At 41.4% G+C, this 27,817-nt stretch overlaps 1 protein-coding gene across 4 annotated transcripts in view; it reads left to right on the top strand.

Moving 5' to 3' along the window:
* The window catches only part of FIP1L1 (factor interacting with PAPOLA and CPSF1), a 259,017-nt gene that overhangs the window by 120,439 nt on the left and 110,761 nt on the right, over positions 1 to 27,817 (top strand). For all 4 annotated transcript variants that reach the window (XM_053703970.1, XM_053703971.1, XM_053703969.1 and 1 more), the window contains exon 14: positions 7,514 to 7,569. In XM_053703970.1, coding sequence (XP_053559945.1) covers positions 7,514 to 7,569 — 56 coding nt within the window. The remainder of the gene's footprint in view (positions 1 to 7,513; positions 7,570 to 27,817) is intronic.

Here is a 27,817-nt window from a genome sequence, read left to right as displayed (position 1 = left end):
CTGTTGTGGAAAACCTTGGGTTTCGCAACCTGTTGAAGACACTAGAGCCACGTTATAAGATCCCGTCACGCAATCACTTAACAGAAAACGTTATACCTGCACTCTACCAAGAAACAAAAGCTCAGGTAATTGCATCAATGAGCCAAGCCAGTCGAGTCGCACTAACGTGTGATTCATGGACTTCAGTCACGACGGAGTCTTATGTAACAGTAACTGCACATTACATTAGCAAGGACTGGAAGATCTTGTCGCATGTGCTGCAAACGAGAGCAGTTTATGAGTCTCACACGGGTTCTCATCTGGCGGAGCTACTGTCTCGTGTCGTGGAAGAATGGCAGCTGTCCGATAAATCTGTAGTGCTTGTGACCGACAATGCTTCGAACATGATTGTTGCTGCTCAAGTTGGAAAATTCCCTCATGTAAAATGCTTCGCCCATACACTGAATCTCGCATCCCAGCGGGCGCTGAAAGTGGCCACGCTCTCCAGGCTTTTAGGCAGAGTGCGACGAATATCAACATTTTTTCACCGCAGCACTACAGCAAACCACTGTCTGAAAGAAAAACAGAAATGTCTTGGCCTGAAGAATCATAAGCTAATAACTGATGTGACAACAAGGTGGAACAGCTCATATGACATGGTCGAGAGGTTCCTAGAACAGCAACCTGCAATCTGTGCCACATTGTTGTCTCCAGAAGTCAGAAAAAGTGAGTCAGATCTCTGCACTCTCAACGAAACAGATGTGTCAAATGCAGAGGATGCTGTGAGTGCATTAAAGCCAATGAAAGATGCAACCACACTGATGTCAGAAGAGCGCAATCCAACTGTTTCTCTCATTGCCCCTCTAAATGCACAACTGCTCCAGAACATGACAGACACCATGGGAGACACACCCATGATCCATGAGATCAAGAATGCCATCAAAACAGATCTCCTGAAGAGGTACAGCAGTGAGGCAGAGAAGAAGATACTTTATACAGCCTCTGCCCTGGATCCTCGTTTTAAGGGACTGCCTTTTATTCTCACAGAGGAGGAGAGATTGGAGATATACAGAGGAGTGACTGAGGAGGCTGCATCCTTGGAGGTAATTTTAATTGCATCATGTTTCTTGAATAGATGTGAGCTGTTGTATGCATTTATTTATGCATTACTGTCTCTCTGAGCACACACATAGCATTAGCTGGCTGGCTGCTCGAGGTAATAATGAATGCTATTTTTTCTATTCTTTTGTTCAAACACAGATTGAGTGTACTAGTACAGTTACATCTAGGAGGACAAACGTGGATGAAGTGCCACTGCCTGAGGGAAAAGAAACTCTGGAAGAAGAATCAGCCATCGAGGAGGATAACCCTTCTCCTCCCAAAAGAAAGTCCACATCGCTTCTCATGACTTTGCTGGGACAGTCTTTCACTGACACTGAAGGTACAATAGAACCCAAGACCCCCTATGCCAAGGCTGAAGAGGAAATAGAGAAATATTGTAAAGCCCCATCTCTGCCTCTCACTGAAGACCCTTTGAAATGGTGGCATGTACATGAGGTCATATTTCCCCTCCTCTCTCATTTGTCAAAGCGATACTTGTGTATCCCAGGTACAAGCGTGTCTGCAGAGCGGGTTTTCTCCACTGCAGGAGATGTGGTAACGGCTAAAAGAAGCACCCTCAAACCAGAGCATGTGGATCAACTAGTGTTCTTACAGAAAAACCTACATATTCCATAATTCTGAGTAGTGATTCAGGTTTATAATATTAATATTTAATGTTTTTTGGCACATCCAGAAGAAAGTGCTGTGTGCCCCACTGCCCAGTGCAGACTACTGTTAAGTTATTTTATATTTGTTACTGTTATATAGCTTATAGCTTTTTGAAAAATGAAGCTTAAAACCTTGAGTAAATCTTTGTTGGATCACAAAATATACTAGTACACTACACGACACGACCGACCACGTCACTCTGTCACAGTCACACACACACACACACAATACAAAAGAAACAACACACAACTGCACACACCTCATGTGTGCGTGTCAGTCAGTGTCACCCTTCACCATGATTCACTCTTTTTATTATGTGTGTTTTTTTTGGTATTGTTTGACTGTGTGTGACTGTGACTGTGTGTGTGTTGTGTAACAATATATTTGTGATCCCATAAAGATATTGATAATCAAAGTTAGTAAATCTAGTAGTTCAATGCTACTTCTTGTTTAATGTCTATTACTACTTCTAGTGTTACTGTGATGTTTGCCAATCAGGAAGTGCTCTGTTTTGTAGATGTTGTGCTATTGTTACAGCACACCCCTGTATTGTTTGCAATGCAGTGAGTGCATAGTGCACACTGCATAAGGGATTATTAATATTATTCATTCACACTAAAAAATTGTCTATTTTAAATAGACCCTTTAAGAAAGATATCATATGTTTTTGTTTATGATCCCAATTCCCAATCCCAAATGCCATCCCACCCACTCCCAGGCAGATCTGTAGGGGTTAACCGAATATAACCAACCAGTTAACAATAACAATGTGTGTACTGCAGTGTCTAACTGTCTCTTTATGAGTGTGTGAGTGTGTCTGTGAGTGAGTGCCAGTTTGAAAAGTTTGTATGTATCTCATTCTCTATGAGTGTGTGTGAGATGAGTGTATTAACTGCCTTTGAATTTTTTTGTTTGTATGTGATTGTGTGTCTGTCCCAGTGTCACTGTCTAAGTGTCTATGAGTGTGAGTGTGACTGTGGCTGACTGTGGTGCCATTGAATGTTTTTGTTTGTGTGTGTGTCCCACTGTGTCTCTAGTGTCTGAGTGTCTAGTGAGTGTGACTGTCTAACTGTCTATGAGTGCACTATGCAGAGAGTGAGACTGAAGCCAAACCCCACTATAGGGGAAGGAAAAGCCTTGAGTAAACCTTGAGTAAATCTTTATTGGATCACAAATATACTGTACACTACAGACAGTACAGCACACACACAGTGCCACACACAACAGCACAATACAAAAATAAAGCACACACACCTCAGGTGAGTGGCGTGCCACCCTTTCTTCACCATGATTTACTCCTTGATGTCTGTGTCCTTTTTTATGTATTGTTTGTTTGTGTGTGACTGCTGTGTACTGTTCAGTGACAGACTCAGTCACTATTCAGTTGTGTGTAGTACTGCTTTAACAGTAACTAATAACTAACTAATTATATTTGTGATCCCATAAAGATAATATAATCATCAAGAAGAAACTGTAGTTATAGTAGTTCAGTTCAATGCTACTTGTTTTAAATGTCTCTCTCTCAGTCTCTAGTACTATTGTAAGTCTGTAACTGTGTAAACTAATTGTATATGTCACAATCACATGTGTGTTGTGTGCACACTCTGTGCTTTTGTGTTGTGTTCCAGATTCTTCACGTGATGTTTGTTTGCCACAAATTGACAGTCATGAAGGCACAGTGGACTGCACCTGTAATTTTGTACCTATAAGGGATTTATGTTTTGTTTTCTGAGGACAATTTTCACACAAATAAGGTATTATGGTGGTAACTTAAGCTTAACCTATCTATTTGGGTTTTAATTTAATGTCTATTATATTATTATTACTAAGTAAGTAAAGAAATTAAATTAAAACCAACATAGATAGGTTAGACATTTATTTGTTGTTCATGTTTCTTTACAAGTGTATAGTGTACTACTTACTAATATATAATATATACATTTAAATATTTTCTTTTACTGAAGAAGTACACTGTGAGCACTGCACTTTTTACACTACGTACTCTGTAACTACAGTTTGATGCCATAATATTGTTTCCAAACCAATACAACAATTGCCATTTAGTATTTACTGTTCTATAAACTGTTGTTGTCTGCTGTGTTCAGACTTTGCCACAGGAAGAGTGTCCTTTTTTGAGCTAATAAAATAAAAAAAGAGTTTATTTCAATACTTTGACTTCTTGAATTTTTTTTTCTGAAAAATTTAAAAATTGGGCAGAAATAGTGCAGTAATCGTGATGCATCGCGATGCATCGTAGAATCGAATCGTATCGAATCGTTACGATGATAATCGTAATCGAATCGAATCGTGAGACAGGTGAAGATGCGCAGCTCTTAATGAATTATATGTATATATGTGTATATATATGTATATATATGTATATATGTATGTGTATATATATATATATATATATATATATATATATATATATATGCAGCCACCAATCAGCAGCTAGAACCTAGGTTTTTTGCTGCTCCTCAGCTTACCTAGATAAACCTTTCAGCAAAGGATAACAAGAGAAGGAAGCAAATTAAATAAAAGTAAATTGGTTGTTTAAATTTATATGCTCTGTCTAAATAATGAATGTCAAATTATGACTTCAGTGTCCCTTTAATGTACAGCAATTTTTTTTTTTTAGAATTACATTTTATGATTTTAAAGGGATAGTAAAATCAGAATTAAACTTAAATGGAATCGATAGAACATGCACTTTAAACAACTTTCTAACTTACGTTAATCAATTTTGCTTAGTTCTCTTGTTATCCTTTGTTAAGCAGTAACTTTAGGTGAGCTCGGGAACGTGCACGTGTCCTTAGCCATCTGGCAAACAGTGTTTGCAATCATGTTTAACTTTGCTTTAAACATTTTTGCAAACACTGCTGCCAGATGGCTAGACACATGCACACTCCTGAGCTCATCTAGGATTACTCTTTAACAAAGAATACCACAGGGACTATGCAAAATTGATAATCAAAGTAAATTAGTAAGGTGCTTAAAATTGCACCCTCTATCTGAATCGTGAACGTTTGTTTGACTTTACTGCGCCTTTATGCGGTTTGGTTGCCTCCATTTGTCCTTTGTCATCCAGTGGGTTAAACAAGACCCACAATCCTGTCTTGCCAGCTCAGCAGCATAAAAACAGATGTTAATACGCATTGATGGAAAATAGACTTTTGAAACCATACTGATGGCTCTTTGATATTCTAAAACAACTGAGTTTTTACAGAAGAATGTGAACATTACATGCAACTTTCATTTTTCTTGGCCCAGACTGTTCTGTGAGCCAGTGTAACTGCAGACTTCTTGGCACAACACAACTTGAGAAGTAGAACTTAATCAAAAATGTTGAGTAAGGTGAATGCAGTTGCTCTGGGAATAGCAGGAAGTAATAATAAAAAAAATAGGAAAGAAATAGTTCTTTACATTGGAGGTTTATCATACCCACATTAGCCGTACTACAACATTTTGGCTGACAAAGAGGTAGAAGAGCTGGCAAAATCCAGAGTTATTTTGCTCAGTAAGTTTTAGCACATTCACATTTTACCACCCTCCTATGTGTATATGATTTTCTAAACTGTACTGCAGGCAATTCTTTTTTATTTACTTGTTAATCTCTTGGGTATTAAATTGTTTTTATAGTACTGGTACTGGTGGTATATTATGCCTCATCAGGTATACAGCTACTAAGGTCATCAGAATTTATTGAAAAGACAAACCTAAATTTTATATATATATATATATATATATATATATATATATATATATATATATATATATATATATATATATATATATATATATAGTTATAGTAACATTTAGGGCTAATTGATAAGATTTTGACTTAATGAAAACTAGAGTTGTTAAACAGTAGATAACTTGTAAATCATAAACAATATACGGTAACAAAAATGTGATATGATGCACTATCAAAGGATATTTAAAAAGTGAGTCCCAAATTGGATGAAAATGTTGTTTGAAGACTTTTTCAACCTCCAAGAGAGTAAATTAAATAGTGAAGTTCTGTTGGTGCAAATTGATATTACTGCAACACTGGAAATACAATATTTCTGAGCTTATGACCAAAGTCAGATTATAACAGCTCTAATTAATCTCCCTCCTTGGAAATAAAGAAGTGGATATGCCTTGATTTTTCACAAATATTTTTTATTAAAGGGTGTTTTAACAGCCACTGGGGTATATTTCATAGGGTGTTTGTTAAAAAAACAACAACATGAAAACCATCCGCGTACAAAGACCATGGTAGCCCACAATGTCAGTTATTTCAGCGGTTTACCAGCTCCGTTTTTAAAAGTCCCCACCCTGTGTGGGATGTCACACGTCGTTCCACCAAACAGCACTTGGCTTTGTCAAGGATACATATACAATACACACACATATATATATACATGAATGCATGCGCACGCCGCACACACATACATACATACACTTTTTAATTTAAATTATTTAGCTGCAGCTCATTTTATTTTCCTGCACTTTTATGAAAGCTATATGAAACCAAAATTCTTTCATGATTCAGATAGAGCATTCCATTTTAAGCCACTTTCTAATTTACTTCTGTTACCAATTTTCTTCATTCTGTTGGTTTTGTTGAAAAGCATGGATGTATGCTTAGGAGCCGGCCCATTTCTGGAGCACTATGTGGCAGCAGTTTTGCAAGAATGTCATCCATTTGCAAGAGCGCTAGATGGCAGCATTTCCTGCCATGCAGTGCTCTAGATGCATTACCTAGATTTCTTTCCAACTAAGCAAATTTGATGATAGAAGTAAATTAGAAAGCAATTTAAAATCATATGCTCTGTGTGGCTGGCTACTTTGTACTTGATTCTATACCTGTTGCTGTTGATTGTCAACCCCTTTTGTGTATTCTTATTTTTTTTTTATCGGAGATAGCTTCTAAATCTTAAAAAAATAAAAATACAGGGTGCTTCCATAACTTATGTTACTTTAACGAGTTTTCTCTATATACATTGTAGAATTTTCAGCAAGGTAAATATTTTTATTAAGTGTTTGTGTGTGGCTTTACAGACCAACATGGGATATACTTTGTTTACAGGAAAAACACTTAAAGGGACAGTATACACCAATTTTCATTTAACTGCATGTAATAGACACTACTATAAAAGGTTTTATACTGGATTTGTAGATCAGTATCTGTGCATATTATTAATTAAAGACTTACTTAGAAGCTCCCAGTTTAGCTCTGTTGAAAGGGTTAGCTGAAACACCCACTGAAAAAGTTTCTATAGACACTCCCCCTTCCTCTGCATATGAAAAGACTCTTTGCACAAACAGAAGCAAGCTGAAGTAGGTATATGTCGGTATTCTCCTAAAACTTTGGGGCTTGGTTAGGAGTCGGAAAATCAGTGCAATGTTATTTAAAAATAAGCAAAACTATACATTTAAAAAAAAAACTGTACTGGCTATATAAATGGATCATCTACAAAACATTTATGCAAAGAAAAATCTAGTGTATAATGTCCCTTATTATAGCATATTGCTGATTTTCTTGGCATAATAAAAAATAAAACAGGTAATTGTATCTTTTTCCTAGAGAATAGCATGCAGAATTGAATGTTTTACATTTTCATTTGTTTGGCTGTAGTAAACTTCTTGTGTCCATTAAATTCTCTGTAGTAGACCTGGACGGTTATAAAATATGTATGTTGATAAATACTGGAGTTTAATACCAGTTACTAATATGTACATTCCAAGAATAATCTTATATACAATTATTTGCTTCTAGTGGTCACTCTTCAGGCTACGATGGACGGTCTGCACCTTCATTCCCATATGGCAGTGGTGAGCTTCCCTTTACATTAGTTTAATGTGTGGGAAATTGGGTATATTTTCTTTTTAAACAATGTACATTAACTCGTGTTTAACAACCTTTCTTTCCTTTTGATCTAGGATCTAAAACATAATTTAGGGTGTCTCTTTATAGTAAGATTACATAATAATGATATATGCAATTGCTATGTAGCCCCAAGATACTTTTTCAATGCAGTGTGCTGGAAAAAAATGCTGCAAACATACTTCAGGTTATGGCAATTGTAAAGCCTCACTAGTCCTTTCCCATGCTTAACAACACTGAAAAGGATTGAAGTTCAAGCAACCCATCAGACTATTACAGAAGAGTGCAGGTGGTGTTATCAAGGAGGTTACTAAGGAGTATTATTTATAAGCATTTAATCGTATGACTTGTCAGCATAGGAAGCCCTAGTGTTAGGCTAAATAGTTGACTGCCTAAGACCTCACTTATGGAGACTTAGATCCATTTAGTTTTTGGTATAATAGCAACCCCACCCACCAGCTTTCTTCTTTCACAGTCATATTTTCTTTTTTTTTTTTTTTTTTTTTTTTTTTTTTTTTAAATTATTTTTTTATTGAAGTTTAAGCATATAACATCCAAACAAAGACTCGCCCTAAGGCAAAAGTTATAACAGAGAGAAAAGAAAAAAAAATACATTGTCTATACAAAAGCATTATTGAGAAGATAATATGCATATGGAGCAAGATAAAATACATTTCAAGTCTGGTTATGAAGATAGACAATATCTTTGGCGAGAAAAAAAAATAGAACTTCATTTTATAATATCAGCGTATGAACTCCACATTCTAGTAAAATATTATCAAAGACCAAAATATCAGCCTGTGGAGGTTTAATATAAGTATCAGCCACTCTTGGGCCGAGATATATAAAGGGAGGGGGATATTCAGCGGGTAAGCACCGCTATATGTATAGGTAAAGGGGGTGGGAGGACGGAGCCATATATATGTGTAAGTAGCATAAGGTTACCAGGAGGGGGCCCTAGAGAGCACAAACATAGAGACCGTAGGCCAGGCAGCTAGATTGCTGAAAAGATAAATTAGATATGTCTTGGGAAATTTGTCTATTTAAGAGTGGGTAGTGGGGCGCAGTGGCATCTTAACTCTAGGTAGAATAGTTAGATAGTGACATAAGGCTATTCTGTTAATTATAATATCATAATGCATATAACTAAAAAGTAGATCTGTTTGTAAATTATTTAGTGGGTATTATTAGGAGATAGGTATACCCCGCTACACAGGCATATATTAGAATTAGTAATAGTAAAAATACTGCCAAACCCCATAAAAACATTAAATTCAGCAAGTAGTCGAGGCACCTCAAAGTGTTAATCCCAATCCGTAGCGGAGTACTACACTACAGCAGAAGCTAGGGTGGTTGCTAGGCCATGCTGAGAATATGAGTTAGGCAAACTAACCTTATCTGAAGATTTTATACCCTCTATAGACAAAGCGGACAATTAAGGGTGAGAGACCCAGGGCAAGTTGACTGAATAGAGCCTTAGATGATCCAACAGAATACCTATATGTTTGGTGAATAAACATGCTCTTGTGTGGCCTGCTAAAGAGCATGTAATAGATTATTAAAGGTATATAGAGTGGCGTTCTGGTAAGAAAACAGATCCTGCATAAGACAGAAAAGCCAACAAGGAACAAAGAATGATATATGCTTGAGTCCTTCTAGTAGGTGTCATGTAAAAATTACAATACATAGCAATAACAGCATAAGGTTAAATATTAACCGGTTAGAATTCTAACAGGTAGGAATAGATATCTAATATTTCTTCTGTTATGTGTGATCAGTCCACGGGTCATCATTACTTCTGGGATATAACTCCTCCCCAACAGGAAATGCAAGAGGATTCACCCAGCAGAGCTGCATATAGCTCCTCCCCTCTACGTCAGTCCCAGTCATTCTCTTGCACCCAACGACTAGATAGGATGTGTGAGAGGACTATGGTGATTATACTTAGTTTTTATGACTTCAATCAAAAGTTTGTTATTTTATAATAGCACCGGAGCGTGTTATTACTTCTCTGGCAGACTTTGAGGAAGAATCTACCAGAGTTTTTACTATGATTTTAACCGGAGTAGTTAAGATCATATTGCTGTTCTCGGCCATCTGAGGGAGGTAAAAGCTTCAGATCAGGGGACAGGGGCAGATGAATCTGCATTGAGGTATGTAGCAGTTTTTATTTTCTGAATGGAATTGATGAGAAAATCCTGCTATACCGTTATAATGACATGTATGTATACACTTCAGTATTCTGGGAATGGTACTTCACCGGAACTACTCTGTTAAAGGTCACTAATCTTTTTAATAAGTATTATATCATGTTAAACGTTTTTGCTGGAATGTAGAATCGTTTACATTGCTGAGGTACTGAGTAAATAAATGTTTGGGCTTTATTTTCCACTTGGCAGTAGTTTATTTTGAATTGTGACAGTTTCGTTTCTCTTCACTGCTGTGTGTGAGAGGGAGGGGCCGTTTTTGGCGCTCTTTGCTACGCATCAACAATTTCCAGTCAGCTATTATTATTTTTCCTGCATGATCCGGTTCATCTCTGACAGATCTCAGGGGTCTTCAAACTTCTTGAAGGGAGGTACATTCTCTCAGCAGAGCTGTGAGAATTTTTTATATTGACTGTGGATAAAGACGTTACTCAATAATTTTTATGTCAAATTTAGTTATGTTATCTTACTAATGGGAACAAAACCTTTGCTAAAAGTTGTGTTGTTTTAAAGTTGATGCTATAACTGTTCTCAGTTCATTATCTCAACTGTCATTTAATCGTTTAAGTACCTCTTTGAGGCACAGTACGTTTTTGCTAAAAAAGATTATAACCAGGTTGCAAGTTATTGCTAGTGTGTTAAACATGTCTGACTCAGAGGATATCTGTGTCATTTGTTCCAATGCCAAGGTGGAGCCCAATAGAAATTTATGTACTAACTGTATTGATGCTACTTTAAATAAAAGTCAATCTGTACAATGTGAACAAATTTCACCAATCTGCGAGGGGAGAGTTATGCCGACTAACTCGCCTCACGCGGCAGTACCTGCATCTCCCGCCCGGGAGGTGCGTGATATTATGGCGCCTAGTACATCTGGGCGGCCATTACAGATAACATTACAAGATATGGCTACTGTTATGACTGAAGTTTTGTCTAAATTACCAGAACTAAGAGGCAAGCGTGATCACTCTGGGGTGAGAACAGAGTGCGCTGACAATACTAGGGCCATGTCTGATACTGCGTCACAGCTTGCAGAGCATGAGGACGGAGAGCTTCATTCTGTGGGTGACGGTTCTGATCCAAACAGATTGGATTCAGATATTTCAAATTTTAAATTTAAATTGGAGAACCTCCGTGTATTACTAGGGGAGGTCTTAGCAGCTCTCAATGATTGTAACACCGTTGCAATACCAGAGAAACTATGTAGGTTGGATAAATACTTTGCGGTACCGGCGAGTACTGACGTTTTTCCTATACCTAAGAGATTAACTGAAATTGTTACTAAGGAGTGGGATAGACCCGGTGTGCCGTTCTCACCCCCTCCAATATTTAGAAAGATGTTTCCAATAGACGCCACCACTCGGGACTTATGGCAAACGGTCCCTAAGGTGGAGGGAGCAGTTTCTACTCTAGCTAAGCGTACCACTATCCCGGTGGAGGATAGCTGTGCCTTTTCAGATCCAATGGATAAAAAATTGGAGGGTTACCTTAAGAAAATGTTTGTTCAACAAGGTTTTATTTTGCAACCCCTTGCATGTATCGCGCCGATTACGGCTGCGGCAGCATTTTGGATTGAGTCTCTGGAAGAGAACCTTAGTTCATCTACGCTAGACGACATTATGGACAGGCTTAGAGTCCTTAAACTAGCTAATTCATTCATTTCGGAGGCCGTAGTACATTTAACCAAACTTACGGCTAAGAACTCAGGATTCGCCATACAGGCACGTAGGGCACTGTGGCTAAAATCCTGGTCAGCTGATGTTACTTCTAAGTCCAAATTACTTAATATACCTTTCAAGGGGCAGTCCTTATTTGGGCCCGGTTTGAAAGAAATTATCGCTGACATTACAGGAGGTAAGGGCCACGCCCTACCTCAAGACAAAGCCAAAGCTAAGGCTAGACAGTCTAATTTTCGTCCCTTTCGGAATTTCAAAACAGGAGCAGCATCAACCTCCACTGCACCAAAACAGGAAGGAGCTGTTGCTCGTTACAGGCAAGGCTGGAAGCCCAACCAGTCCTGGAACAAGGGCAAACAGGCCAGGAAACCTGCTGCTGCCCCAAAGACAGCATGAACCGAGAGCCCCCGATCCGGGACCGGATCTAGTGGGGGGCAGACTTTCTCTCTTCGCCCAGGCCTGGGCAAGAGATGTTCAGGATCCCTGGGCGCTAGAGATCATATCTCAGGGATACCTTCTAGACTTCAAATTATCTCCCCCAAGAGGGAGATTTCATCTGTCAAGATTGTCAACAAACCAGATAAAGAAAGAAGCGTTTCTACTCTGTGTACAAGATCTGTTATTAATGGGAGTGATCCATCCGGTTCCGCGGTCGGAACAAGGACAAGGGTTCTACTCAAACCTGTTTGTGGTTCCCAAAAAAGAGGGAACTTTCAGACCAATCTTAGATTTAAAGATTCTAAACAAATTCCTAAGAGTTCCATCGTTCAAAATGGAAACTATTCGGACAATCTTGCCCATGATCCAAAAGGGTCAGTACATGACCACAGTGGATTTAAAAGATGCTTACCTTCACATACCGATCCACAAAGATCATCACCGGTATCTACGGTTTGCCTTCCTAGACAGGCACTACCAGTTTGTAGCTCTTCCATTCGGATTGGCTACGGCCCCAAGAATCTTCACAAAGATTCTAGGTGCCCTCCTGGCGGTACTAAGACCGCGAGGGATTTCGGTAGCTCCGTATCTAGACGACATTCTAATACAAGCTTCAAGCTTTCAAACTGCCAAGTCTCATACAGAGTTAGTTCTGGCATTTCTAAGGTCGCATGGATGGAAAGTGAACGAAAAGAAGAGTTCTCTTTTTCCTCTCACAAGAGTTCCATTCTTGGGGACTCTTATAGATTCTGTAGAAATGAAGATTTACCTGACAGAGGACAGGTTAACAAAACTTCAAGATGCATGCCGTGTCCTTCATTCCATTCAACACCCGTCAGTAGCTATAAGCTAGACAGATAGCTCATCGTGCTAATGCACTATTACAGAGATCTGTGGCAACCCAAGGGTTGCAAGTTTGATCCCGGCAAGATCCAGTCAGCCTTTCATCTTTATTCGATGGGCAGAGTCTCACTCTTGCCACCTGTCAGCAATCCACATCCCGGGAGTGGAGAACTGGGAGGCGGATTTCTTGAGTCGCCAGACTTTTCATCCGGGGGAGTGGGAACTTCATCCGGAGGTCTTTGCCCAAATACTTCGACGTTGGGGCAAACCAGAGATAGATCTCATGGCGTCTCGCCAGAACGCCAAACTTCCTCACTACGGGTCCAGATCCAGGGATCCGGGAGCGGTTCTGATAGATGCTTTGACAGCACCTTGGAACTTCGGGATGGCTTATGTGTTTCCACCCTTCCCGCTGCTTCCTCGATTGATTGCCAAAATCAAACAGGAGAGAGCATCAGTGATTCTAATAGCACCTGCATGGCCACGCAGGACTTGGTATGCAGATCTAGTGGACATGTCATCCTGTCCGCCTTGGTCTCTACCTCTAAGACAGGACCTTCTGATACAGGGTCCGTTCAAACATCAAAATCTAACTTCTCTGAAGCTGACTGCTTGGAAATTGAACGCTTGATTTTATCAAAACGTGGTTTTTCTGAGTCGGTTATTGATACCCTGATACAGGCTAGGAAGCCTGTTACCAGAAAGATTTACCATAAAATATGGCGTAAATACCTATACTGGTGTGAATCCAAACGTTACTCCTGGAGTAAGGTTAGGATCTCTAGGATCTTGTCCTTTCTACAAGAGGGCTTAGAAAAGGGTTTATCGGCTAGTTCATTAAAGGGACAGATTTCAGCTCTGTCCATCTTGTTACACAGGCGTCTGTCAGAAAATCCAGACGTCCAGGCCTTTTGTCAGGCTTTAGCTAGGATCAAGCCTGTGTTTAAAGCTGTTGCTCCACCATGGAGTTTAAACTTAGTTCTTAACGTTTTACAGGGTGTTCCGTTTGAACCCCTTCATTCCATTGATATAAAATTGTTATCTTGGAAAGTTCTGTTTTTAATGGCTATTTCCTCGGCTCGAAGAGTCTCTGAGTTATCAGCATTACATTGTGATTCTCCTTATCTGATTTTTCACTCAGACAAGGTAGTTCTGCGTACTAAACCTGGGTTCTTACCTAAGGTAGTTACTAACAGGAATATCAATCAAGAGATTGTTGTTCCATCCTTGTGTCCAAATCCTTCTTCAAAGAAGGAACGTCTTCTACACAATCTGGATGTAGTTCGTGCCCTCAAGTTCTACTTGCAGGCAACTAAAGAGTTTCGTCAAACTTCTTCCCTGTTTGTCGTTTATTCTGGACAGAGGAGAGGTCAAAAAGCTTCTGCTACCTCTCTCTCTTTTTGGCTTCGTAGCATAATACGTTTAGCCTATGAGACTGCTGGACAGCAGCCTCCTGAAAGAATTACAGCCCACTCCACTAGAGCTGTGGCTTCCACTTGGGCCTTTAAGAATGAGGCCTCTGTTGAGCAGATTTGCAAGGCTGCAACTTGGTCTTCGCTTCATACTTTTTCCAAATTTTACAAATTTGATACTTTTGCTTCTTCGGAGGCTATTTTTGGGAGAAAGGTTCTTCAGGCAGTGGTTCCTTCTGTATAATGAGCCTGCCTATCCCTCCCGTCATCCGTGTACTTTTGCTTTGGTATTGGTATCCCAGAAGTAATGATGACCCGTGGACTGATCACACATAACAGAAGAAAACATAATTTATGCTTACCTGATAAATTCCTTTCTTCTGTTGTGTGATCAGTCCACGGCCCGCCCTGTTTTTAAGGCAGGTAAATATTTTTTAAAATTATACTCCAGTCACCACTTCACCCTTGGTTACTCCTTTCTCGTTGATTCTTGGTCGAATGACTGGGACTGACGTAGAGGGGAGGAGCTATATGCAGCTCTGCTGGGTGAATCCTCTTGCATTTCCTGTTGGGGAGGAGTTATATCCCAGAAGTAATGATGACCCGTGGACTGATCACACAACAGAAGAAAGGAATTTATCAGGTAAGCATAAATTATGTTATTCAGTGCAGGGCATCCAACTCAGCATTGTCAAAGATTAATATTATAAAATGAAAGGTTTAACTATAGATATGACCCTGTTAAATGATTTCAGCCTTCTTGCATAGAATTTCAAATAGAGCTAACGGTTAGCTTAGAGAGAATTAGCATAAATCAAAAGCAGACATTTATATTGCAAGGCGTCAAACTAGACAATATTGGCTAAAGATAGAAAAAACATATTACTGTTCATTAGCATATAGGACAGATGGCAGTCATCAAAATTCATGCATGCTTTAGTCTATCACATATGTAAAACAACATATTATGAACTGTAATTGTACATATACAAAATAGTTATATGAACCGTTGGTTCGTTGCAACATGCAGTTAAATATATAGTATTTAAACAGATATGACCTCAGCAGGAATATGGTTAGTAGGCAGCAAATGGGAAATGTATATATTGAGGATGAAAGTGCTCCTAAGGGCATAACAGCATAAACATTTCTAAGAATTAACAGGGCATGGAAGATGCATACATCATGACCTAAAGTCAGCAGGGGGCCACCTAAACGTCGAACAAGGAGTTAAAACAGACACACTGGCAACTTTAGCTGTACTTGAACTGTCCTGGTATATACTCAGATGATGAGACAAGAAAACCTATTGTACAGTCATAACATACTAACTGAAGCACGCAATAAAGAAGTTGGAGTATGTAGCATAAAGAACTATAACAACATATTGGGTTAATCTGTATAAAGAGATTGGAGCTGGTCTGGTGTACAATCCACAGAAATAGAAGGAAACAGTAGCAGGGGAGATTTCAGTTCCATAACGTTCCAATATGTTACCGTGTGTGTAACAGTTAACCCACTCCAGAGGCGTTAAATCTGTCTGGTAGCCTGCAAGATAGTGCCCAAAGCTTGAGCTTGAAGCGGGCAGTCAGATAAGCCAGAGTATAGCGCAGGAGTATGAACTCCGACATCAGTCCTGCTGTAAGAAGCTGTGTTGACACTAAGCCCGGCTTATATAAAAAATGGTTGTCGCTCTTACCACATAGCATGCTATCACAATATGGCCAGAGTGTGATATCGGCCACTCCTATTTGCACACAATTAGAGTACTCACGGACCGGGGGCAATGTCAGTTGTAGCGGCATAGATCTTGTCTCCGCTGTCATTATTTCTCCAACATAGGTGTGTCCGGTCCACGGCGTCATCCTTACTTGTGGGATATTCTCTTCCCCAACAGGAAATGGCAAAGAGCCCAGCAAAGCTGGTCACATGATCCCTCCTAGGCTCCGCCTACCCCAGTCATTCTCTTTGCCGTTGTACAGGCAACATCTCCACGGAGATGGCTTAGAGTTTTTTAGTGTTTAACTGTAGTTTTTATTATTCAATCAAGAGTTTGTTATTTTGAAATAGTGCTGGTATGTACTATTTACTCAGAAACAGAAAAGAGATGAAGATTTCTGTTTGTATGAGGAAAATGATTTTAGCAACCGTCACTAAAATCCATGGCTGTTCCACACAGGACTGTTGAGAGCAATTAACTTCAGTTGGGGGAACAGTGAGCAGTCTCTTGCTGCTTGAGGTATGACACATTCTAACAAGACGATGTAATGCTGGAAGCTGTCATTTTCCCTCTGGGATCCGGTAAGCCATGTTTATTACGATTGTAAATAAGGGCTTCAAAAAGGGCTTATTAAGACTGTAGACTTTTTTTGGGCTAAATCGATTGATTATTAACACATATTTAGCCTTGAGGAATCATTTTATCTGGGTATTTTGATATAATAATATCGGCAGGCACTGTTTTAGACACCTTATTCTTTAGGGGCTTTCCCAAAGCATAGGCAGAGCCTCATTTTCGCGCCGGTGTTGCGCACTTATTTTTGAGAGGCATGGCATGCAGTCGCATGTGAGAGGAGCTCTGATACTTAGAAAAGACTTTCTGAAGGCGTCATTTGGTATCGTATTCCCCTTGGGGCTTGGTTGGGTCTCAGCAAAGCAGATACCAGGGACTGTAAAGGGGTTAAAGTTCAAAACGGCTCCGGTTCCGTTATTTTAAGGGTTAAAGCTTCCAAATTTGGTGTGCAATACTTTTAAGGCTTTAAGACACTGTGGTGAAAATTTGGTAAATTTTGAACAATTCCTTCATGTTTTTTCGCATTTGCAGTAATAAAGTGTGTTCAGTTTAAAATTTAAAGTGACAGTAACGGTTTTATTTTAAAACGTTTTTTGTACTTGTTATCAAGTTTATGCCTGTTTAACATGTCTGAACTACCAGATAGACTGTGTTCTGAATGTGGGGAAGCCAGAATTCCTATTCATTTAAATAAATGTGATTTATGTGACAATGACAATGATGCCCAAGATGATTCCTCAAGTGAGGGGAGTAAGCATGGTACTGCATCATTCCCTCCTTCGTCTACACGAGTCTTGCCCACTCAGGAGGCCCCTAGTACATCTAGCGCGCCAATACTCCTTACTATGCAACAATTAACGGCTGTAATGGATAATTCTGTCAAAAACATTTTAGCCAAAATGAACACTTATCAGCGTAAGCGCGACTGCTCTGTTTTAGATACTGAAGAGCATGACGACGCTGATATTAATATTTCTGAAGGGCCCCTAACTCAGTCTGATGGGGCCAGGGAGGTTTTGTCTGAGGGAGAAATTACTGATTCAGGGAACATTTCTCAACAAGCTGAACCTGATGTGATTGCATTTAAATTTAAGTTGGAACATCTCCGCATTCTGCTTAAGGAGGTATTATCCACTCTGGATGATTGTGACAAGTTGGTCATCCCAGAGAAACTATGTAAAATGGACAAGTTCCTAGAGGTGCCGGGGCTCCCAGAAGCTTTTCCTATACCCAAGCGGGTGACGGACATTGTTAATAAAGAATGGGAAAGGCCCGGTATTCCTTTCGTCCCTCCCCCCATATTTAAAAAATTGTTTCCTATGGTCGACCCCAGAAAGGACTTATGGCAGACAGTCCCCAAGGTCGAGGGAGCGGTTTCCACTTTAAACAAACGCACCACTATACCCATAGAGGATAGTTGTGCTTTCAAAGATCCTATGGATAAAAAATTAGAAGGTTTGCTTAAAAAGATGTTTGTTCAGCAGGGTTACCTTCTACAACCAATTTCATGCATTGTCCCTGTCGCTACAGCCGCATGTTTCTGGTTCGATGAGCTGATAAAGGCGGTCGACAGTGATTCTCCTCCTTATGAGGAGATTATGGACAGAATCAATGCTCTCAAATTGGCTAATTCTTTCACCCTAGACGCCACTTTGCAATTGGCTAGGTTAGCGGCTAAGAATTCTGGGTTTGCTATTGTGGCGCGCAGAGCGCTTTGGTTGAAATCTTGGTCGGCTGATGCGTCTTCCAAGAACAAGCTACTTAACATTCCTTTCAAGGGGAAAACGCTGTTTGGCCCTGACTTGAAAGAGATTATCTCGGATATCACTGGGGGTAAGGGCCACGCCCTTCCTCAGGATCGGCCTTTCAAGGCAAAAAATAAACCTAATTTTCGTCCCTTTCGTAGAAATGGACCAGCCCAAAGTGCTACGTCCTCTAAGCAAGAGGGTAATACTTCTCAAGCCAAGCCAGCTTGGAGACCAATGCAAGGCTGGAACAAGGGAAAGCAGGCCAAGAAACCTGCCACTGCTACCAAGACAGCATGAAATGTTGGCCCCCGATCCGGGACCGGATCTGGTGGGGGGCAGACTCTCTCTCTTCGCTCAGGCTTGGGCAAGAGATGTTCTGGATCCTTGGGCGCTAGAAATAGTCTCCCAAGGTTATCTTCTGGAATTCAAGGGACTTCCCCCAAGGGGGAGGTTCCACAGGTCTCAGTTGTCTTCAGACCACATAAAAAGACAGGCATTCTTACATTGTGTAGAAGACCTGTTAAAAATGGGAGTGATTCATCCCGTTCCATTAAGAGAACAAGGGATGGGGTTCTACTCCAATCTGTTTATAGTTCCCAAAAGAGAGGGAACGTTCAGACCAATCTTAGATCTCAAGATCTTAAACAAGTTTCTCAAGGTTCCATCGTTCAAGATGGAAACCATTCGAACTATTCTTCCTTCCATCCAGGAAGGTCAATTCATGACCACGGTGGATTTAAAGGATGCGTATCTACATATTCCTATCCACAAGGAACATCATCGGTTCCTGAGGTTCGCATTCCTGGACAAACATTACCAGTTCGTGGCGCTTCCTTTCGGATTAGCCACTGCTCCAAGGATTTTCACAAAGGTACTAGGGTCCCTTCTAGCTGTGCTAAGACCAAGGGGCATTGCTGTAGTACCTTACTTGGACGACATTTTGATTCAAGCGTCGTCCCTTCCTCAAGCAAAGGCTCACACGGACATTGTCCTGGCCTTTCTCAGATCTCACGGATGGAAAGTGAACGTGGAAAAGAGTTCTCTATCTCCGTCAACAAGGGTTCCCTTCTTGGGAACAATAATAGACTCCTTAGAAATGAGGATTTTTCTGACAGAGGCCAGAAAAACAAAACTTCTAGACTCTTGTCGGATACTCCATTCCGTTCCTCTTCCTTCCATAGCTCAGTGCATGGAAGTGATCGGGTTGATGGTAGCGGCAATGGACATAGTTCCTTTTGCACGCATTCATCTAAGACCATTACAACTGTGCATGCTCAGTCAGTGGAATGGGGACTATACAGACTTGTCTCCGAAGATACAAGTAAATCAGAGGACCAGAGACTCACTCCGTTGGTGGCTGTCCCTGGACAACCTGTCACGAGGGATGACATTCCGCAGACCAGAGTGGGTCATTGTCACGACCGACGCCAGTCTGACGGGCTGGGGCGCGGTCTGGGGATCCCTGAAAGCTCAGGGTCTTTGGTCTCGGGAAGAATCTCTTCTACCGATAAATATTCTGGAACTGAGAGCGATATTCAATGCTCTCAAGGCTTGGCCTCAGCTAGCGAGGGCCAAGTTCATACGGTTTCAATCAGACAACATGACAACTGTTGCGTACATCAACCATCAGGGGGGAACAAGGAGTTCCCTGGCGATGGAAGAAGTGACCAAAATCATTCTATGGGCGGAGTCTCACTCCTGCCACCTGTCTGCTATCCACATCCCAGGAGTGGAAAATTGGGAAGCGGATTTTCTGAGTCGTCAGACATTGCATCCGGGGGAGTGGGAACTCCATCCGGAAATCTTTGCCCAAGTCACTCAGCTGTGGGGCATTCCAGACATGGATCTGATGGCCTCTCGTCAGAACTTCAAAGTTCCTTGCTACGGGTCCAGATCCAGGGATCCCAAGGCGGCTCTAGTGGATGCACTAGTAGCACCTTGGACCTTCAAACTAGCTTATGTGTTCCCGCCGTTTCCTCTCATCCCCAGGCTGGTAGCCAGGATCAATCAGGAGAGGGCGTTGGTGATCTTGATAGCTCCTGCGTGGCCACGCAGGACTTGGTACACAGATCTGGTGAATATGTCATCGGCTCCTCCTTGGAAGCTACCTTTGAGACGAGACCTTCTTGTTTAGGGTCCGTTCGAACATCCGAATCTGGTTTCACTCCAGCTGACTGCTTGGAGATTGAACGCTTGATCTTATCGAAGCGAGGATTCTCAGATTCTGTTATCGATACTCTTGTTCAGGCCAGAAAGCCTGTAACTAGAAAGATTTACCACAAAATTTGGAAAAAATATATCTGTTGGTGTGAATCTAAAGGATTCCCTTGGGACAAGGTTAAGATTCCTAGGATTCTATCCTTCCTTCAAGAAGGATTGGAAAAAGGATTATCTGCAAGTTCCCTGAAGGGACAGATTTCTGCCTTGTCTGTGTTACTTCACAAAAAGCTGGCCGCTGTGCCAGATGTTCAAGCCTTTGTTCAGGCTCTGGTTAGAATTAAGCCTGTTTACAAACCTTTGACTCCTCCTTGGAGTCTCAATTTCGTTCTTTCAGTTCTTCAGGGGGTTCCGTTTGAACCCTTGCATTCCGTTGATATTAAGTTATTATCTTGGAAAGTTTTGTTTTTAGTTGCAATTTCTTCTGCTAGAAGAGTTTCAGAATTATCTGCTCTGCAGTGTTCTCCTCCTTATCTGGTGTTCCATGCAGATAAGGTGGTTTTACGTACTAAACCTGGTTTTCTTCCAAAAGTTGTTTCTAACAAAAACATTAACCAGGAGATTATCGTACCTTCTCTGTGTCCGAAACCAGTTTCAAAGAAGGAACGTTTGTTGCACGATTTGGATGTTGTTCGCGCTCTAAAATTCTATTTAGATGCTACAAAGGATTTTAGACAAACATCTTCCTTGTTTGTTGTTTATTCCGGTAAAAGGAGAGGTCAAAAAGCAACTTCTACCTCTCTCTCTTTTTGGATTAAAAGCATCATCAGATTGGCTTACGAGACTGCCGGACGGCAGCCTCCCGGGAGAATCACAGCTCATTCCACTAGGGCTGTGGCTTCCACATGGGCCTTCAAGAACGAGGCTTCTGTTGATCAGATATGTAGGGCAGCGACTTGGTCTTCACTGCACACTTTTACCAAATTTTACAAGTTTGATACTTTTGCTTCTTCTGAGGCTATTTTTGGGAGAAAGGTTTTGCAAGCCGTGGTGCCTTCCATTTAGGTGACCTGATTTGCTCCCTCCCTTCATCCGTGTCCTAAAGCTTTGGTATTGGTTCCCACAAGTAAGGATGACGCCGTGGACCGGACACACCTATGTTGGAGAAAACAGAATTTATGTTTACCTGATAAATTACTTTCTCCAACGGTGTGTCCGGTCCACGGCCCGCCCTGGTTTTTTTAATCAGGTCTGATAATTTATTTTCTTTAACTACAGTCACCACGGTACCATATGGTTTCTCCTATGCAAATATTCCTCCTTAACGTCGGTCGAATGACTGGGGTAGGCGGAGCCTAGGAGGGATCATGTGACCAGCTTTGCTGGGCTCTTTGCCATTTCCTGTTGGGGAAGAGAATATCCCACAAGTAAGGATGACGCCGTGGACCGGACACACCGTTGGAGAAAGTAATTTATCAGGTAAACATAAATTCTGTTTTCTGTAGGCGCGCTGCGACTCTGCTGTTCTGTCACAGATACCCGTGTCTCCTTTAGCCTGCCATAGATGGGACCTGAAGTACTCCGGTGGTGAGCGTAGATCTCTTGAATTTGTAAGGCTTCAATATTCGCTCCGGCTCCATCCGCCTCCTCCCCTCTAGCGGTAACTTTTCTCAGCATAAGATCTGGGGTAGGAGGTACAAGATTTGCCTCTGAGTTCCACTGTAATATAGCTGGAGCGTACTCCTCTGTGGGCTGCCTTTGTCGAGCGTCTCCTTTCTGGTCTTTATCCTCGACCAGCACCTCAGACGCAAATATGGCAGACTCCACGTGTACATCTCTGATTGCACACCGCAAGGCTTCAAACTTCCTCTCCAAATTGTGTTCAAAGATCAATAGCATCTGTCGGATGGTATCGTTACCTGCCTCCATGGTTATGGAACAAAAAAGAAGCGGCTGTATGCTCAAGATAGGTAGGAACCGATGTTAGGATAAATTAGTGGGATCCGGTCATATAAGTTTAGTTTAGGGCGCGCCAGATCCTTGAAGTATAGTTGCAGCAAAGCTCAGCCCATAGTTGTCGGGGACATTAGATTAGGGACTGTTCAGCTTTTTAGGTGATTTCTGATACTTGTATGGCAGATTTAGTTGTTAAAACCAGAAAGATATTGGGAGCTCATCTCAGACACGTCTGCTCTCTCTGAGCGTTGGCTCCGCCCCCCCACAGTCATATTTTCTAACCCACACAGGCTCTTAGACACAACTAGAAATTCTCTGGATGCTGTCAAGTTCAGGCTCTCCTTTCCACCTTCTGTCTTCCTCAGTGCAGTGCTTTTAGCCTCAGCGTAATCAGGAGACAGGAAAACATAGGCAGCAATGAACATATAAGCGGGAGGCTGCACCTAGTCTGAGTAGCATCAAGTACCTCCTAAGCTCCCTCCCTGCAGGCTCACAACATAATTTTTACCTCTTTGCTACCAGAGGTGATAATCTGTTTGTTACATTTAGCATACACTCTCTCCTCTGTCCCACATCTTTCACTTTCTCTCTACCTGTTGTTTCTCTTCTTTTCTCCCTTTTTACTCTCTCCTCTTATCTCTTTCCCCCTCTGTCTCCCCTTTCTATCTCTTCCTCTTCTTTCTCTTCTATCACTCCCCCTTTTCTTTTTCACTCCATTCTCTTTTCCATCTCTCTCCTCTCTTCACAACCCCCCCTCTCACCTCTCTCCCTCCTCTTTTACCCCCTTCTCTCTGCCTCTACTCTAAACTCTTTGACACCTTCCTCTCTCTTCTTCCAGTCTTGCTTCCTTTTTTTATTCTTAACTTATTTTCTTTTACTAGATATGACAAGTCCACGGATTTCATCCTTGTGGGATATCGCCTCCTGGTCATCAGGAAGTGGCAAAGAGCTCCACAGCAGAGCTGTATATATAGCCCCTCCCTTCCCTCCCCCTCCAGTCATTCTCTTTGCCTGTGTTAGTAATAGGAAGAGGTAAAGTGAGGTGTTTAGTTTAGATTCTTCAATCAAGAGTTTTTTGTTTTTAAATGGAACCAAAGTGTACTATTTTATTACAGAGAAGCTTCAAGTAGTCTTTTTAGACTGTGGGAACTGGTGGATTTTTGTCTCCACTGTGCCTCCCAGGATTGTGCTGCGTTTGATGTACATAGTCTTAGAAATTCTTAACTAAGACTTCTCTGTTTCACAGGACCTCAGGAGGATATGTGGCACCTCTTGACACTGTGAAGGTATCATGCTGTTACTCAGCATGAAGGTAGGTGCAGTTCTTTTATTCTGGGACGCAGAACAGACTCTCAGATGGACTGTATGTTTCACTACGCTTTGGGGATAAAGTAGTTGGTGACAGAACCAGACACTCTAGCGGTCTATTACCTAGAAGCGCTGGTATGTATGAACAAGATGATATATTGTACCAGACTCTCTGACAAAGTTTATTAAAGAGGGGAAACTGGGGACTATCGTGTGTGTTTTTACTAGACATTCAGGCGTGTGTGCCCTGAAGCGCTGGGAAGTTGTGTTGACTTTTTTTCTGGGGCTGGCTGACGCAAGGGATAGCAGAAAACAGTGTGGTTATTCTTTTAAAGCTATATCGGAGTACATATGTTATTCTGACCTCCGGTTAATGGCGGATGTTGCCTGTGTTAATAGAGCAGGTTGAATTACGCCCACAAGGGGCGGAGCTTAGACTCGCGTGCTTTCATAGCGCAGTCAGTGTTTTGGTATTCTCAGCCTCTAAACCTGCTTTTCCGGATTGCGCATTTGATATTAGTGGTCCGGTCACAGGAGCAGGTAGGAGCCGCAGCCGAGCTGCGGCAAGGTGACGAGGCGTTTAATTTTAAAAGCAATCTATGCCTTATAATTGTGGGTTATTGCCAAAGCATTATTAACGGTGTAAGAGGGAAGGTGAACTCAGAGAACTTCTCCTTTGCATTACAGTACTCAGCATTTTTTGTCTTTTTCAATTAAAAAATAAAAACGGATAGATATGTGATTTGAGTTTTTAAAGATACAGTACTCAATATATTTATTTTGCAATATAATTCTGTGAGTGAGTCATATTTGCTATTTGTTCACTTTATTAAGATGGATGAGCACAGTGCCTGCCTTATGGTTTGATGCCCTAGAAGAGTCTCTTAAGACTGAGACTCCTTTGGAGGAGATATTGGATAGAATCAAGGCCTTAAGCTAGCCAATTCTTTTGTTAGACACCGCCTTTCAAATTGCTAAGTTGGCGGCTAAGAATGCAGGTTTGGCCATTGTAGCACGAAGAGCCTTATGGTTGAAATCTTGGTCTAGTAGGGGGCAGACTTTCTCTCTTTGTCCAGGCTTGGATAAGAGATGTTCAAGATCCATGGACACTAGAAATTGTGCCCCAGGGGTACCAACTGGAGTTCAAAAATTCCCTTCCAAGGGGAAGGTTTCTTCTTTCCAGATTTTCTGTAGACCAGATAAAGAGGCGTTCTTACGCTGTGTAAAAGACCTCTCCACTATGGGAGTAATTTGTCCCGTTCCCATACAGGGACATGGGTTTTACTCAAATCTTTTCGTGGTTCCCAAAAAAGAGGGAACGTTCAGACCCATTTTAGATCTCAAGAGTCTAAACAAGTTTCTCAGGGTTCCATCTTTCAAGATGGAGACGATTCTGACAATCCTCCCATTGATCCAGGAGGGTCAATATATTACTACCGTGGATTTAAAGGATGCATATTTTCACATTCCTATCCACAAGGATCATGACCAGTTTCTAAGGTTTGCCTTCCTGGAAAAACATTTTCAGTTTGTGGTTCTTCCTTTCGGCAGGATCTTCACAAAAGTTCTAGTGTCTTTGCTAGCGGTTCTCAGACCACGGGGCATTGCAGTGGCGCCTTATCTAGACGATATTCTAATCTAGGCGTCCTCTTTTCAACTGACAAAGTCCCATACCGACATAGTTCTGTCCTTTCTAAGGACTCATGGGTGGAAGGTGAATCTAGAAAAGAGTTCACTAATTCCACAGACAAAGGTTCCTTTCCTGGGAACTCTAATAGATTCCGTATCCATGAAAATCTTTTTGACGGAAGTCAGAATGTTAAAGATTCTGGAGACATGCTGAACCCTTCAGTCCACTCCTCGGCCATCAGTGGCTCAGTGCATGGAGCTAATTGGATTGATGGTGGCGGCAATGGACATCATTCCGTTTGCGCATTTTCATCTCAGACCTTTACAACTGAGCATGCTCAGACAGTGGAATGGGGATTATACAAATTTGTCTCCTCAGATAGATCTGGATCAGGAGACAAGAGACTCTCTTCTTTGGTGGTGTCGCCGGATCATCTGTCCCAAGGGACGTGCTTCCGCAGACCTTCATGGGTGGTAGTGACAACGGATGCCAGTCTACTAGGATGGGGGGCAGTCTGAAATTCCCTCAAGGCTCAGGGAGTGTGGACTCGAGCAGAGTCTCTACTTCCCATAAATATTCTGGAGTTGAGAGCAATATTCAATGCGCTTCAAGCTTGGCCTCAATTGGCATCGGCCAAACACATCCGATTTCAGTCGGACAACATCACGACTGTGGCTTACATCAATCATCAGGGAGGAACAAGGAGTTCCTTGGCGATGACAGAAGTATCCAAGATAATTCGGTGGGCGAAGGCTCACTCTTGTTATCTGTGAGCAATTTTTATCCCAGGAGTGGACAACTGGGAAGCGGATTTTTTGAGCAGACAGATGTTTCATCTGGGGGAATGGGAGCTTCACCCGGCGGTCTTTGCTACCCTGATTCTCAGGTGGGGCAGACCGGAATTGGATCTGATGGCATCTCGACAGAATGCCAAGCTTCCAAGGTACGGATCCAGGTCCAGGGATCCTCAGGCCGAACTGATAGATGCCTTGGCAGTGCCTTGGTCGTTCAACCTAGCTTATGTGTTCCCACCATTTGCTCTCCTTCCCCGGGTGATTGCGTGGCCTCGCAGGACTTGGTATGCCGATCTGGTGGACATGTCCTCTCTGCCACCGTGGAAGCTTCCATTGAGGCAGGACCTTCTCATTCAGGGACCCTTCCATCATCCGAATTTAGTTTCTCTGTAGCTGACTGCTTAAAGATTGAACGCTTGATTTTCTCTAAGCGAGGGTTCTCTAATTCAGTTATTGATACCTTGATCCAGGCTCGTAAGCCTGTTACTAGAAAGATTTACCATAAGATATGGCGTAAATATCTTTATTGGTGCGAATCCAAGGGCTATTCATGGAGTAGAGTTAGGATTCCCAGGATTTTATCTTTTCTCCAAGAAGGATTGGAAAAAGGGTTGTCAGCAAGTTCCTTAAAGGGACAGATTTCTGCTTTGTCCATTTTGCTACACAAATGTTTGGCAGATGTTCCAGATGTTCAATCTTTTTGTCACGCTCTGACTAGAATCAGGCCTCTATTTAGACCAATTGCTGAGTAGGGAGATGAGGACCAGCGCCAGCTGAAATTTAGACCAATTGCTCCTCCTTGGAGTTTGAATTTAGTTCTTAAGGTTCTTCAAGGGGTTCCGTTTGAACCCATGCATTCCATAGATATTAAGTTATTATCTTGGAAAGTTTTATTTTTGGTTGCTATTTCTTCTGTTCGCAGAGTTTCTGAGCTTTCGGCTTTACAATGTGATCCACCTTATCTTATTTTTCATGCAGATAAGGTGGTGTTATGTACCAAACTTGGTTTTCTTCCTAAGGTTGTTTCTAACAAGAATATTAATCAGGAAATTGTTGTTCCTTCATTATGTCCTAACCCTTCTTCTAAGAAGGAGCGTATGTTACATAACTTGGATGTAGTTAGTGCCTTAAAATTTTACTTGAAGGCAACTAAGGATTTTCGTCAAACATCTTCATTGTTTGTGGTTTTTGCTGGGAAACGTAGGGGTCAGAAGGCTACGGCTACCTCTCTTTCCTTTTGGTTGAAGAGTATCATCCATTTGGCATATGAGACTGCTGGACAGCAGCCTCCTGAAAGAATTACGGTTCATTCTACTAGGGCTGTGGCTTCCTCATGGGCATTTAAAAATGATGCTTCTGTTGAACAGATTTGCAAGGCTGCAACTTGGTCATCTCTTCATACTTTTTCCAAATTTTACAAATTTGATACTTTTGCTTCTTCTGATGCTATTTTTGGGGGAGAGGTTCTTCAAGCAGTGGTGCCTTCCTTTTAGGTTCCTGTCTTGTCCCTCCCTTTCATCCGTGTCCTATAGCTTTGGTATTGTATCCCATAAGTAAGGATGAAATCCGTGGACTCATCATATCTTGTAAAAGAAAAGGAAATTTATGCTTACCTGATAAATTTATTTGTTTTACGATATGACGAGTCCACGGCCCACCCTTTTATTTGAAGACAGGTTTTTATTTTTTGTTAAACTTCAGTCACCTCTGCTCCTTAGCCTTTCCTTTTTCTTC

This window comes from Bombina bombina, chromosome 2, assembly GCF_027579735.1.
Source record: "Bombina bombina isolate aBomBom1 chromosome 2, aBomBom1.pri, whole genome shotgun sequence".
NCBI lineage: Eukaryota > Metazoa > Chordata > Amphibia > Anura > Bombinatoridae > Bombina > Bombina bombina.
This window is presented reverse-complemented; position numbering and strand designations above follow the sequence as displayed.